At 43.4% G+C, this 15,390-nt stretch overlaps 1 protein-coding gene across 2 annotated transcripts in view; it reads right to left on the bottom strand.

Annotated features, from left to right (window-relative positions):
* Nucleotides 1-15,390, bottom strand: part of LOC119453806 (phosphoribosyl pyrophosphate synthase-associated protein 2-like) — a 74,405-nt gene that overhangs the window by 42,290 nt on the left and 16,725 nt on the right. For both annotated transcript variants that reach the window (XM_037715851.2, XM_037715852.2), the window contains 3 exons: nt 10,618-10,684; nt 3,414-3,586; nt 1,254-1,369 (listed from right to left, as the gene is read on the bottom strand). In XM_037715851.2, the coding sequence (XP_037571779.1) occupies nt 1,254-1,369; nt 3,414-3,586; nt 10,618-10,684 (356 nt within the window). The remainder of the gene's footprint in view (nt 1-1,253; nt 1,370-3,413; nt 3,587-10,617; nt 10,685-15,390) is intronic.

The following is a 15,390-nucleotide window of genomic DNA, read 5'->3' as shown; positions in this document are numbered from 1 at the left end:
GGACCAATATTTTGGTGGTAATGACGTTTTGTATCATGTCAGCGAGCTGCATTTTTACTGATGAACGCAGAAAAAAGGGCCTTTTTCAATGATGCGCAGTTGCCGTTCTAAGTTACCGATCGCAGCCATCTTGGTCTTGTTTGAAAAAGCCACTCTTCTCGCGGTTCTGGCAGTGGCCTGTGTTCATGCGGCATTCCAGCACAATTACTGTAGCCTGACGATTTGGGGCAGGTGAAGATGACTCACGAAAAAACTGCAAGGTTACTTCTACGCCGGCTACCGAGCGAAAATCGCGTTTTCTCGCTGACACGCTGATGCCGCCGCAGCTGGCTCGGATGCGCTAGCTGGAGACACGCTTCGTTATCGTAAGTCTCGATTCTATAAATACTCTGCTGTCTTGTGTAAAGTGCAGGTTGCGCTCTTTGGGTCAAATTTGTCTGTTGGGTGACTAATGCATGGCCATGTTCAAAACAATGGAGTTCTGTGTACTATAAAGTAAGAAATAATGATGCAATCATAAAAGTGCTTCCTATGTTGTGAAGCTTGTGCTCTCTGCTGTTGGTCCATATGTCATTTGTCTATTTTTATGCAGCTGTTATGTGTCTATTGTAGTAAGAACAAAAGATGTTTCGTAATTATGTAACGAAATAATGAGCCTACAGAAAACTGCATTTTTAGAATCAGGAGAAGAAACTAAACAAGCATGCCAACTTTTATCAAGTTTGGTTCATAAATAAGTAATCTAAATTTTAATTACCATGTCCCCGCCTTAAGACAAAAATCCATTTATTATAGCGAGTAGCATTCTTCGCACTGCCAGACTAGTTTTCGGCTACCTCACCATTTTCATTAAGCACTCAAGACGCTCAGAACCGCAATTTCAGCGCACAAGTGTCATCATTGTGCGGCCATAGTACTTTTGTGTAAATAGTACACATATAACAACAAACACCCATTCAATGTACAACAAAATCATTTTCACCTCAAAAGAAAGCTATAAGCACACTTGGATAGTCGTTGCAGATGAGTTCTTCCTGGATTTTCCCATGATTATACATTTGTTTTCCACCCAGTAAAGGTGAGGTGCTTCAAGTGCCATGCAAGCAAGAAGAGGTTGCTTAACTGGACTGCTCTCATTCTCTACTGCTGCTGCCACACAGCATAATCTTTCTCCATTTGACTAGAACTTACTGTTGGGGGAGTTAAATGAACTTCGGCGACAGGAATAATAATTTTTAAAAAAGCCTACGCACGCATTCGGTGATGTACTGCAGCAGGAAGGGCGAGGCTCGCAGGTTGTCCACGGGGATGTCGAAGAACCCCTGCACCTCCTTCTGGTGAAGATCCATCGTGATGATGTGTGTCAAACCTGTGGGGACAAAGTTGGGACAAGCCAACACTAAACCACCACCTGTTCACCCCAACAGCAAAGCCAGCTTGAATTCCTCATACCTAACCTACGCACATCCAGTTACGGCAGGAACACAGCAATTTCACTACTCTTAGTGTCAGAGAAACCAAATTAGCACCACAGTATTGAGCCGAGTATATATTACTTGTATATTAGATGTTTTTTTTTTCTTATCACAATCTTTTTTATTATTTTCATTTTTTTCCCTTCCATCTGCTGTTGTAGATACCAGCATTCCACTTCTTCAGCTTGGTTACTTTAACAGTAGGAGATTACTCTGTAGACAAATCTTAGTGCAGAATGGACAAAATCCCACTAATTGCAATAATAGAATAACAACAGTAACAGAATTGGAGGCCATCAACATGCAGGACATAACAAAGGGGCACAGATTCTATAACTAGTACCAGTTTCACAACGTAAGAAATCAAAGTGTGTGGCAAAATGCATCGGTGTCACAGAAACACTGCTGCAGTGCATATGAGACACCTGCTTAGTCAATGACCTACAGTACAGCTGTGAAGTACTGTAACTACTAATAGGACAAATAACATGCACTAGTGGCAGTCAGATCTCTTATTTAAATACAGTACTCTTCCGCCGTCTCCGCGATGTACAAGTCTGCACATTCCACTTTCAATGGATTTATAAATAAGACACACACTAATCACAGCCCTAAATGCTAGTCACTGCTAAGTGTAAGCTTTAAGCTTGGCCCATTCAGTTAGTTGTTCCAAAACATAGTTGGTCCGAAATGGCTGCAAATGGTACAAAATCTGTTTTGGGACAAGAACCAGTCGGAAGTCATCATGAAAGACAGTTCCACAAGTCCTCGTAAATGTGCTGCTTCTTCACCGGAGGGTGGTCTGCTGCTCCGGTGTTAGATGGCGCCTTTAGCACGAGTAATGGGCTAATCGGAAATTTCTGTTGGTGAGAATAATGGTATTACGGGCACCGTGTACGTTTGTTATGTTATGTTGATGCTGTTTTACTCTGCTTGACACAAGTGCACCGAAAGACCAGAGAATACGCGCAACATTTTGTTACCCACTGGGAAAGAGGCCAGCAGAGACCCACTGAATACTAAAATAGGCACTTCTGATGTAGCCACAGACTAAAGACTAAAGTGGAAGTGGTTCAACGAATTAAAGCATACCAGAATGTTCGTAGAGGCTGACAAAGGCTCCAGATGCCGATGAATTGTGACAAACCGATGCAGAAATGGCAAGTTCACAAAAAAGATTGACGACAATCACTGCTTACCAATCTTCAAGCTTTCTGAAGCATTCGTTTGTCACAAGTGGCGTACCCCAGAATTTCGAGTGAATAACGGGGAACCTGCCACATTCAAGCAACATGTGTGCCACCATTTTCTCTTGTATGAACAAAAACATCGAGTGCAAGTACGCACTCGGTAAAAAGCAAAAAAAGCAGACAAAAAAAGAAGAAAAGCGGCACACATGCACACGGAAACACCAAAATACATGCACATGCACAAAGCCTGTCAAGGCCAATGCGAAACAGAAATGCGAAACAGCATCAACATACCACCACAAAAGTGAATGATGTGAATCAATTGCATAGCACCAAAATCTCAAGCTTACCTTGTTACTCACACCAGAGAGAGCCTCTAGCAGCAGAGCAATGAACCACACTCCTTTGAGACAGGGCAGCAACTTTTAGATGACCCCTTGTAAGTTTTCCCAGTCGGAACAACTTTTACATAGGAAGGACATGAAATTTATGTGATTGAATGACCAATTTTCGTTAACTTATTTTGGTCATAAAGTCGCACTACAACCCAGACAGAATTTAATAATGGAAGGTTTGAAATAAGCATTAGGGTTCTCTGATGAGCAGCAAAGCTCGGCAAACTTGACAAGGTTGCGTGTGAACCCTCACCAAATGCAGGCCCTGCCAGCAACAAACGAGGCGACGATGCTACGCTCACTAGAGACTACAAAGACGCGAGAAGTTGAAAACGCCAACGAGAGAGACGCACCGGCCTTGACGAGCATCTGCGCGAGCAGCTTGGAGACGATGCATCCTCGCTTGCGCATCTTGCTCTGCTTGCCGTATGGCAGGTACGGGATGACGCCAACGATCTTGCGGGCACAGGATGTCTTGCAGCAGTAGGCCATGATAAGCATTTCCATGATGCTGTTGTTGACGTCCCTGGAGTGGGTGGAAACAGCCAATAGGGCAAAGTGAAACGGGGTTTGCTACACGCGTGTAGCAATATAAAAGGACGCTAGTTTAAAGCCTTCTATAAGGACACTCAAAGAAAAGTTTGGGATGCAACCAAAACCAAGAATAGCTAGCCAGACGATGACAAGAAACAGATAGCAACAAGGTGACAATAGCACTGATTGTCTGGCAGCTGTGCTAGTGACAGTTACAAAGGAACGCAGATGTTATGCGGACTTGAAACTGGTTATTATTTTCACATGTACAGCATTTCTATAGGCTTACAGCTCGCAAAAAAATAAATGCAAGCTTTAAAAAAAAAAAATAAGAATGCAGCCTTGCCTATAATTACTTACATCAACCCAGTTACAGCCTGGACTTCAAACTGATAAGTATTCGGGGAAACCTTTGAAATGTACAAAATGGCATCAGAAGGACCCTAACAATGCATCAGTGTACCATCTATCGGCTTTTCATTGAAGGAGACCGTGTTTTTTGTAGCCTAGGCTGTAACCAGGCCGTAGCAAGTTACACAGGCACGAGTAATAGAGGGGTTGCATTGCTTGTTATTTGTTTTTATTTGCTTTTCTTTTTTTGTTATTCTATTCAGGCTATAAAGCTCTAAAAGATGAAACATCCGGTAGTAATAAATGGTCTTAAAAATGATCGTCTTGCTCATGCCAGTTTCGTAGCATCCCTGTTCAGTAACACATGACAGTGCAGGTGCCAGTTAACCATACGCCATAATGAAGTGTACGCAAGGACACTTGGCAACAAAGGGAAAGCTACAGTGGCAGAGCCTCTGTGCACGCATTACTAGTGAAGTTTGACAGCACTTTCCATTTCAGTTTCTCAGAGCAGATAATGAATCAGGGTAGCTTGCTACTCGCAATGGTGCCACGCTCGGCAGAACGTGACATGGCAAAGTGAGAATATTGAGAATCGTTTCAACTCGACTTTGGATCATTCATCTGAAATCAGCAATGATTTAGCAGACAGGAATTCCACCCCGACTGCCAGAGCAATGCTTACCGTTCCACACTCTTCTAAATGGCCCTTTATGCACACAAAGAAAGCAAGAACACTACATTTTACGGTGTTTGAACAAATATCAACAAGTTCTGTCTTCTATTATTTATGAAAGAGCTGTCATCTTTCAGCTCTGGAGTAAAAGAAGATACCGCCAAAACAAAAAAGAACAATGTAAGTAGCCTTAGAAAACTTACAAACGCAGTAGTTGAAGAAAAAGATATGAAATTTTACATTCTCGGTCTTCTGAGCTAAACTTAAACTGCTCAACGAGATAATGCTGCACTATGCATGGCAGCTAGACTCATGCAATAGGCTCTCTAACACTTTCTGCCATGTTTTGTTATTCACATGGCTTAGCCCACCCACTGTGCACCGAACTCGCGTATTCCAAGAACGTACTATGTGCAAGGAAACCATGTACAACAATCAGCATGTAAAAACGTGCGCACTGGTGAGATAAGGTTTATTGATGTTCATGAGAAAGTTATAGTACAGTGTACGTCAAACAGCACACGTTTATTACAGTTTTCGTTGGCCTGCGAGATCTTCCAATCTCAAAGGCCATATGTTGTCGTGCCTATCTCGCTACTTCACCGATAGGTGGCGCTCATATCTAAAAGGTTTCCCTCGTTAGGCTTCATCTCGTTCGAAACGTGAAGTGATCTCGAAAACTCCACAAGGTTATCCATAAAACACTGTTGTCGAAGCTGCCTAAGACTAAGCGAAAGTTATTTACGCAGTCATTTGCCACGAATGAAGTGAATTCTACAAATAAACTTCAAATTCCGTTCAGAGCGGGCAGCGGGGACCGCCGCCATGTTTCACGTAAACTACGTAAACCACACAAAGGCGGTAACACTAAATCTGAGAAATAGCGTGCGTACGCTATACGCTATGGGTCGTTAAGCGTTCTGCGCATGTGCAGTGACAAGCTACTATTTTATAGCATACGCAATGGTATAGCGTACGCTAAACTAAAACTGTCTATTACTGTACAATGTTAAAACATATTGGGAGGGCTAAACATGGTACTGTACAACACGAATATGGACGACACACCGTCCCTATTGATGTTGTGGTCCTGTTGCGCATTAATTGTTACAGATCTAACTGCAGCACAGTGGTATTTTGGTAGTGTCACAGCAAGTGTGTTACGCATGACAATGATGCATCTGCAATTGACTGCTCTGACTTAGTGCCAGCAACAAACTTTTTCTGCATTGCCCCATTCTAATATCACGACAACTCTTCAGCAGCAGTGGTCTTTTTTACTTTTTTGTGTCTGAAACCTGATGACTGGATTAGTATTTCTCACGAGATGACTGGATTAGTATTTCTCACGATTGTGATAACATTTATGCAATGTATCCTTTCACCTCGTTCCTCCCACTGTCATCCCCCATTGTGACCCTCTTTCTTCCCCTCTTCCCCTTCCCTTACGTAGAGTAGCAGGCCAGATGTTCCATTTTCCGGCCGACCTCTCTACATTTTCAAATTATTAAACTACTACTTCTTTCTTGTTTGTAAGGGGGAGGAGAAAATCTTGCATATTTAATTCACTAATGTAATTCTATCGGCTGAACCTAAGAAACACCACTCTGTATACAGTCGAGCCTTGCTATAATGAACAGGGACATAAACAATTATCAGACATATGAATTAAATGTAAAATGTTTCTTGCCGACATCAGTGTGCGAGAAATGTTTGCTTATAAAGAATATCAGATATAACAATGGTATTTTCTAGTCAAATGCGACTGTTATAGTAAGGTTCAACTGTACGTAAAATTACTAGGTCATGCACAATAAAACATTCTGGGGTGTTGCGCGATTCTTTGAAAATGCTCCCTTTGGCTCAGTGCTTCCTTGTAAACATTACAGGTGTGTCTCCAGCACTGCAGAGATGTTACATAATTCGAGCAACAAAACAGCCGTTTTCTGCCTTAAATATTGCGGTGAGTTAATTGTATAAAAAATTTTTAATTTTCAAACTGTGCAAGAGTGGAATGTCGTTGCTTTCAGTCAATCTAGAATACGAGAATGTTCACGTCTTCAAGAGTTTATTGATTCTTCACTTTATGCAGGTGGAATTATACAGGTTGTTTCACGCAACTCAAACCCAAAAAATTATGGGGTTTTACGTGCCAAAACCACGATTTGATTATGAGGCACGCCGTAGTGGGGGACTCGGGAAACATGGACCACGTGCGGTTCTTTAACGTGCACCTAAATCTAAGTACACGGGTGTTTTTGCATTTCACGCAAGTCAAACCAAACCTTCAAAATAAATCAATGTGCTACACCTTGGACTAAGGGCAATAAAGGCATGCTGCTAAGAATATTTTTGCTACTACTCAGCTACTCAGAATATTTTTGCAGCGTGCTTCTAAAGCTAATAATTCATGAAAATAAATCGCACAATTCTTGAGATACCCACTCTGGGCATTCACAAGAATTGGAGAATGAGCTAAGACGCACCCAAGGTAGTTACGTTCAATAAGCAATCGTTCCTGTCTTTTCTTTTTCCATGCTCCGGGGTGCCCAAAGTCATTTTGGAGCAATTTTTGGAGCAAGTAAAATTACATTTCGGAGCAGTTTGAAGCCGACAAAACTACATTTTGGAGCAGACTACATTTCATTTTGGCTCAATTTAGCACAGATAAAATTTTATTTTGAAGCAGTTCAGAGCAGGCCAATCTGAACTTCGGTGGAATAATGGAATATAACAGCGCACTTCGAAGCGATAACGGAACACAGAATAAACCAACATGAGCGCTGTACTGCATCTATCTTAAGCAATGTCTTTAGCTAAATTTTGAAGCAGATTACCCCGACACTGAAACCGTCTAGTGCATGCAAGTTTTGGTAATAGTGCCTGTAGATTTTTAATTAATGGTAGCAACCACAAAAAAAAAAAACACTCATTCTGCAATAGTGAGTTCGAAATTCTGAAAAGTAGCCCAAGACACTTTTATATACTTTTTCTTTAATGTCTTGACAATGTGGGTGAAGTGCCTGGAAATGCACTTCAACAGACCGTATGCAGAAGCCAGAGTTATGATCTATTGTGCTTCATAGAAAGTCATTCCTACATAAGAGAAATAGTTCGCCTTGCCGCAAGCCATTCAGAATGTGGGGCACTAGAAGCGCTCTTTGTAGCTATAGCGCCAGTAGAAAAAAAGTCAGTTTCACCCGAAAGGCGACGCATTGATTACGATAGCAAATTAGTAGACAGCTATACGAAGTAAGGATAGTACTTTTATCGGCCATATAAACTTGTAAACATTGGCTTACTAACTTAATTAACAAGTACAGTGACACGCGCGAGCAGGTAAACATGAACATTCGATGAACAACAACACTCGATGACCTCGGAAACTCCCTGTCAAAACGCTGGAGTGATGAAGCGTGGCAGCAGCAGCGAGTGAATTGACCTTCGTGCTGCCTCTCGCTTCGACATGAACTAAGCGTCGGAAGCACAGCACTTACGAAGCTACCAGCGCTCGACATACTTCTGTCGTGTTTCAGCTTGTCCCGGCACATTTGTACAGTCGCTGTCGCCATGATGTTCTGTATAAGTCCAAGCACGATAATGTCATCGCCGCGCACAGTATGCGGTATGTGCCAGAGAAAGCTTACCCTTAGTCGATGATAGCGGTTCAATCTCGCGCGTGCAAGGGAGGAAAGCGGGGAGAAAGCGTGCCGTCTTCCGTCGTGCATTAGCCACCGGGGGGCAGGGGGGTTCTATTGTGGCGGCGCAGGCAGGGCATCTTGAAAGCCATCTGCGATATGGACAAAATGTGCGGTCGCGCGGGCCTTATCTGCAAAGCGATCTGAGATGTGTACAAAGTCCGCCGAGTGCTGGCAGCTTCGTATATGGTGTGCTGTCAACGTTTAATTTGCGTTGAAGCGAGACACAAGACAAAGGTCTGTTCGCTCACTGCTGCTGCCACGCTTGCTCCCTCCAGCGTTTCCACAGCGAGTTTCCGCGGTCATCGAGTGGGGTGGGTTCCATGTTAACGTGTGCGCGCGTGACATCGTACTTAATTTAGTTAGTAAGCGAATGTCTTCCAAGTTTATACAGCCAATAAAATTACTATCCTTACATCGCATAGATGTCTAATTTGCTATCGCAATCGATGCTTCGCCATTCAGGTAAACTGCAACTTTTTATTCTAAATCCGCCTTTAGCCCTACGTGATAGGTCAAAATAGCTCAGGCCTTGCTCATATGGGCACAAAACAGATTGGAATGGTGTTACGTTATGCCGGCCCAGGGACAGAGACACCCACCTGCTGAACCCACTGCAACGCGCGCCTCCCTTATTTCTCTTTCACTCGCAGCGTCCTCAGCCTACTTTTTGTCTTTTGCACCTCAGCTAGGGAAAGCCGAGCCGCTCGGCTCACTCAACCGTATTCCAGTACCTTAAATGCAGCCACCCTGGCCGCTCCGCGAACAGCAACAGCCGGGAGTGCCAAAAAGTCGGTGTTATAAGCGCGAAAATTAGAAGACACTGTGTGGGAGGCGCCGTCGCACGGTGTGTGGAATGTGAACGCTTGCACTCGTTTTCGGAGAATAAATCAGTTCGCTGTTCAGAGCCACTGCTGGAGCGCACCTGTCGAAGCCATTCTGGTGCAGCGTGGTGCAATTTCGGTCAATTTTATGTCTTCGGCACAGTTTGGCGCAGGAATGTGCGTTTGTATCAAAATGGCGCAATTGGCGCAGGAGTCCCACCCCTGCATGGTTTGAAGTGAAGCTGGCCAAATATGAAAAAAAAAAAAAAACCTATCTTCTTTCTAGGGTTTTTTGCATGCCAAAACCAGTTCTGATTAGGAGGCACGGCGTAGTGGAGGGCTCTGGATTAATTTTGACCACCTGGGGTTCTTTAATGTGCACTACAACGCAATCACATGGGCGTTTTTGCATTTCGCCTCCATCGAAGTGCGGCCGCTGCGACGGGATTCGATCTCGCGACCTCGCGCTAGCGCAACGCCTTAGCAAACTGAGCCACCGTGGCATGCATGAGGAAAAAAAAAAAAAGAAAGAGACTTCACTGCGAGTTTGCATGTTTAAAAATTAAATTCTGGGGTTTCACGTGCAAAAACCGTGATATGATTACAAGGCATGCCGTAGCGTCGGACTTTAGGTTAATTTTGACCACCCGGGGTTTTTCAACATGCACCCAATGCACAGTACATGGGCGTTTTTGCATTTCACCTCCATTGAAATGCGGCTGCATGTTTTGAAGACAGGGCCTGCTGACAATGTAGTTGCTGGCAGGGTTGTCTGGCTTGTGTTCACAGCCGGGTCCAATTGTATAATTGCAGCAGGCAAGCAGTTGGCGAAACCAGTGTGCTAGCCGCAATGACACAATTGGACCCGGCCCATAAGCATGAGCCATACAATCCTGTCGGCAAATTGACTGTGAAGGTGGAATGTCGTCAAGCTGGTACTGAAAGCCGAAATAAATGATTTTGTCCACCTGTTCCTGTGGCAGGCACACAAACATCATTCCTCGAAAGCACACCAAGTGTGTTGCTATTCTGGAGCACAAATGGTAAGTGATACCGTTCTATAATATATTCAGAACCCAGAAAAAAGATACCATATAAAGGTACATAGCTTCCCGGAAACAAAGCATATGGTATTTCTGAACATGCTTTACAACATTTTGAAAAGGAACTCATGTCTTAAACTACAGACCTTCTCTTAGCTATCAATCTGACAGGATGCTACAAGAAATATCCTTAGAAGCTCAAAACAACGACAGGCAACATGCTGTTGGTACCATTCCAGTTACTTTGCTTGGTTGCATTTAAGTGAAACACCCTGTATGCAGTGCCTACAGCTTGGGCATTACAACTGTCTACAGCATATTTACATTAATATAATTATTAGCCAACAACACTGGGCCATATGCCTTGAATTCAGTGAAGTAAGCAGATGTAAGAAGTAAGTCTTTGCTGAAAAGAGAAAGACGACACTCACTTGGATCCAGTCTGAATGATGTACACATCTCTGGAGCGTACAGACTCTCCAATGTCAACAAGGGTTTCTGCAAAGCATACGAAAGGCAAGTTATGATCAAGCCCTTCACCACAGACAGGAAATGCAAGCATGAAAAGCAGTTTGTGCAAGCTACTGACGCCACTGACATACAGTTTGAGAAATAATGCTGTTCTGCTGCGTTGGACACAAGGCGGGCACATAAAAAAACAAAACAAGCCCTATCTCTGCCACAGTTAACAGCATTTAAAAAAGGAAAACCTGCATAACAGGCTATGATTGGTGAAAAACATGTGCAGTAAATTTAGCTGCACTTAGGTTTAACTAAGTGTGCTGATGTTTGCAACTATCCTAGCCTAATTAACCAGCTCCATAGTAACGCTGTTCTGCTGGAAGCTGCATCTCAAATGCTTTGCTAGGCCCCCTATCAGCGGCTACAGCTAGTCTAAAGACTACCAAAGGGACTACTGCAAACAGTGTGTGTTATGCATGACCTGTGCAATAAATTTTTTTTTCATAATATGCATGTATATGTACCAAGCTCCCATATAATGCAAAGAGTAATATACAATAGGCTAAGTATAGTCAATGGTGCCAGGACAAACTTCTTTCTGTTTATTATCTTACGCCTTTCTTACACTCTGATAAAAATGAAAAAAAAAAATGTAGTGAATCGCTCACGTATGATGAAAATCACTAGCTTAACTATTAAAGGGCCCCTCACCAGGTTTGGGTATTGCAAACAAACAAATTCGGTGTGTAGATCACGGGGTGGTAACTATATCTGCAAGGTATTAAATGGCTGAACAGTGTGAAAACTGCTGAAATGTCAAACAAAGTTCGTGCGCGAACTCGAGGGAGCCCCGTTTCCAGCTAAAGTCAAGGGTACACAAACAAATGCCTTTAGGTAAAACGCACTGCCTGCAAAGTCAACGATTGCGACTTTGGTAAATGATTCAGTGCAGAATGTGTAATACTGCCATTGGAAGGGCGCTGCGCAGCAAGAAAAGAAAATAAGAAAAAAAATTACGGCATAACTGATCTCACGACGACTGTCGATGGTAATGCAAATACTTTTCAAGTAATGTAGCGATAGATCATATTCCTGAAGTCATGTTTATTTAACACGTGTAGTGGTAATTCTGATAATTTAAATGCTTTGGCTATATGCCGCATACTCCAATATTCTCCCACTTTGCAATGGCACTTGCTTGCCAAGATGAGCATGGATGGCGTCGTGACGATAGAATGACGTAGAAGGAATGATATGATGGAATGACAAAGGCATAACGACAATGGCATGACAACAAGATGGCAATTCTTAAATTATGACGATGGTGTAGCAACAACAGTGTGACGACGCCAACATGAGGACAACGAGATGAAGACGAATGCATGACGATGATGACGTGACGAAGATTGTATGAGAACAACCGGATGAACTTCAAATGACGATGGCATGACCATGGTGGCATGAAGACGACAGTATGACACGGATACATAACAGCATCTCTCTGACGACGACACAATGATGATGGTAGCATTACAACGATGACATAATCACGATTGAATGACAACAGCATGGTTACGATACAATGACGAACAAGGAATAATAATTTATGGGGTTTTACGTGCCAAAACCACAATCTGATTATGAGGCACGCAGTAGTGGGGGACTCCGGAAATTTGGACCACCTGGGGTTCTTTAACGTGCACCTAAATCCAAGTACACGGGTGTTTTCGCATTTCGCCCCCATCGAAATGCGGCCGCCGTGGCCGGGATTCGATCCCACGACCTCGTGCTCAGCAGCCCAACACCATAGCCACTGAGCAACCACGGCGGGTCGAACAAGGAATGAAGTCGATGGATCGACGAAGGTGGTATGACGACGACAGGATGACGAAAATAGCTTGACATAACTAAACAGATGACAGTGGTTAAATCAAAGCGTAACGACGATGGCTCACAATGATTGCATGACGAGAGTCGCATGTCAAGTTACCATGTAATTTTACGATGTAACATAACATGAGGACCGGGACCACGACGACAGCATGATGACAATAGCATAACGATGATGGCATGGAGAGTCGAATTAAGAAGCTGGTGTGGCGACGATGGCATGACCACAACAACATGACGACAATGGTCTGACAACGGATGCATGATGGTGACTGTCTGACAATGACGACATAATCATGATTGAATGACAGCATGATTACAATCGAATTACGTTAGTGGATCGACAAAGGTGCTATGACGACGACGGCATGATGACAATGGGATGACATTACTGAATTGGAGATAATGATAAAATGACAGCGTGATGCATGACGACCGCATGACGACGACTGTGTGATGATGACGACGTGGTGACAACAGAATGAAGAGAGTGGGATGACAAAGCTGGAAGGACGACGATGCTACGACGACGAGGCATCACGACCCCGAACACATAACTAGTGGTCCAAGCAATTAGACCACTTAGATTACTGGGTCAAAGAAGTAGGCAAGATGACAACAGTACGACGAGAGTCAAATGGCAAAGCTAGAATGACAGAGATTGAACGACGACGACGGCATAATGATGGCGGCGTGACAAGGAATGTATGACGTGTATGATGACGATGGCGTGACGGGAGTCGGATGACAAAGCTGGAATGACGACGATGCATTGACCATGATGGCATCACGACCACGAGCCCATACCTAGTGGCCCAAGCAAGTAGACAACTTGGGGTACTGTGTGGCAGTAAGAGGCTAGATAGATAGACAGATCGACACAAAATGGCTAAATAAGGCAAAGAATGCTATTTAAATTAAAAGGAGGTGAGGCTTGTGACGTAATCGGTACGCGGTCCCTCATCTAGAGCATGGGAGAAAGCATGAAAGGAATGGTGCCTATGCATGCTAGTCGGGGCAAGGGGAGTGTCTACGTTGGCACTGAAGCTCGCCTCCTGGCAACATGACATCTTTTTCGCAGTAGAACGCTTCTTGGACTGTGCCCTGCAACTTGCATGTGTATAGGAGAGATTTTGAATAGGGCCTGGTGAGGCACCCTTTAATGCCACGCAGCAAATGTCAACCGCAACAGCAAAGCCTGTATCTTGCCACAGCCCTTTCTTGACTCAAATCTTCCTCCAAGCTTCTTTCCACTTCACTTTGTGGACAGTTAGTCCGTCTCCAGTGAGCAGTGTAACCTGGTTTTGCATGAAAGTTACGACCATGCGCTCAGTATCCCAGAGGCATACCTCCAATAGCAGAAACCACAAAAAAGCTCTGCGACACGTTCTCAGCATCATTACACACAAATGGGAGAGATGCATCTTCACAGCCCGTTGCCACTACAGGCAAGTGCAATTACTACCACAACATGCATTAGCCAAGCCAAACACCGCATGCCAGTCACCACAACCATTCATGGTCATACATGCATTCCACCATTCAGCCAATGTCAAGTTCTTAGAAAGCCTTACAATAAAGACACAAAAAGAACAATGAAATCAACACTGTATAAGACAAGTATCAAATATCAAAAGAAGCATTAAATCTCTGTGTTCCAAGAAAAAGAAATAAAGCACGATTCAAAGCTGGCTTTAGGTGACATGTTCTGTAAAACAACCTAGTTCTTATTTTCGCTTGCATCATTACTGGCTGCTTCTCTGTTGTCTTTCCTTGGGACACTATAGGTGCTAACTTCATTTTTTCAGTTTGAGGCTGAGCAAGTCAGTAAATCAGTTTGACCTTAATATTAAGAGATTTGCACTTCAAATTTTTTTTACGGTCCTATCTGAGCTATGTTGAATATTTATTTTATCACCTTTTTTTTATTTATTAAACTTATCAGACATTGTTTGAAAGGGCCATTCTTACAAGCAAATGAAGAGAAATGGGCTGATAGTGCTATTATCCGTACAATTCTTTCTGTGCACAAACATTTCCGGCAAATACGGGCAAGTGGTCGTGGAGCGAAACGCATCAAATTCCTTTTTGCCCCTAGCTCAAGTGACTGGGCAAACAGGCAGAAATTATTAACTTCTTTAAGTGTTCCGAAACACTGACTGCTACAACTACTACAATGCAAAAATAGCTTGCTGCAAATAAGCGTGTAACTTGCGCATTGAAACTGATGCTCATTTGGTGCACCAGCTTTAATGTGCAAAATATGATCTTATTAGCAGCAGGTTATCCTTGCGTACCACTAGCCAATGTTTCAGAAGTTAATTTTTGCCAGTTCGTAAATGGTTGCAGAAAGTAACGAGAATAAGAAGAAGAGGGTTGTGGGTATTCCATACATCCATTCCATGTCTCACAGACTTTCTTTAAAAACATGGGGAGTAAATATGGGGTTAACATTGTATTTACGGCTGCCAATAAGTTACATAAGTTATGTGAAGTTCTGGGCGACAGCACTGAATCACCAAAGTGTGCCATTGTTGCGAGATTGACAGAATCACACTGATCTCCCACCACAGCAGCACAGCTCCAAAAACAGCACAGAGTTACTGGACACCACACCACAGTCCGCCAAGCCAAGCACACACGCTAGGTCTTCTCAACAAATTTCTGATCACTTTGAATTTCCAAGAGGAGCTGCAATCACTTCCTTGTTCAAAGCTTCAGCTGTCTAAACATAGAGACACAAGGAACATGAGAACGACAAATAAAACTGATGGCAGAAGCATCTACGAAAAGGAAGGCGAAAGGGTGCCAGACAATGTGAGTGAGACAAATGACTCTGAAGAGAGAGTGAG

This window comes from Dermacentor silvarum, chromosome 5 (assembly GCF_013339745.2).
Source record: "Dermacentor silvarum isolate Dsil-2018 chromosome 5, BIME_Dsil_1.4, whole genome shotgun sequence".
NCBI lineage: Eukaryota > Metazoa > Arthropoda > Arachnida > Ixodida > Ixodidae > Dermacentor > Dermacentor silvarum.
The sequence above is the reverse complement of the archived record's forward strand: the minus strand, read 5'-3'. Positions and strand labels throughout refer to the sequence as shown.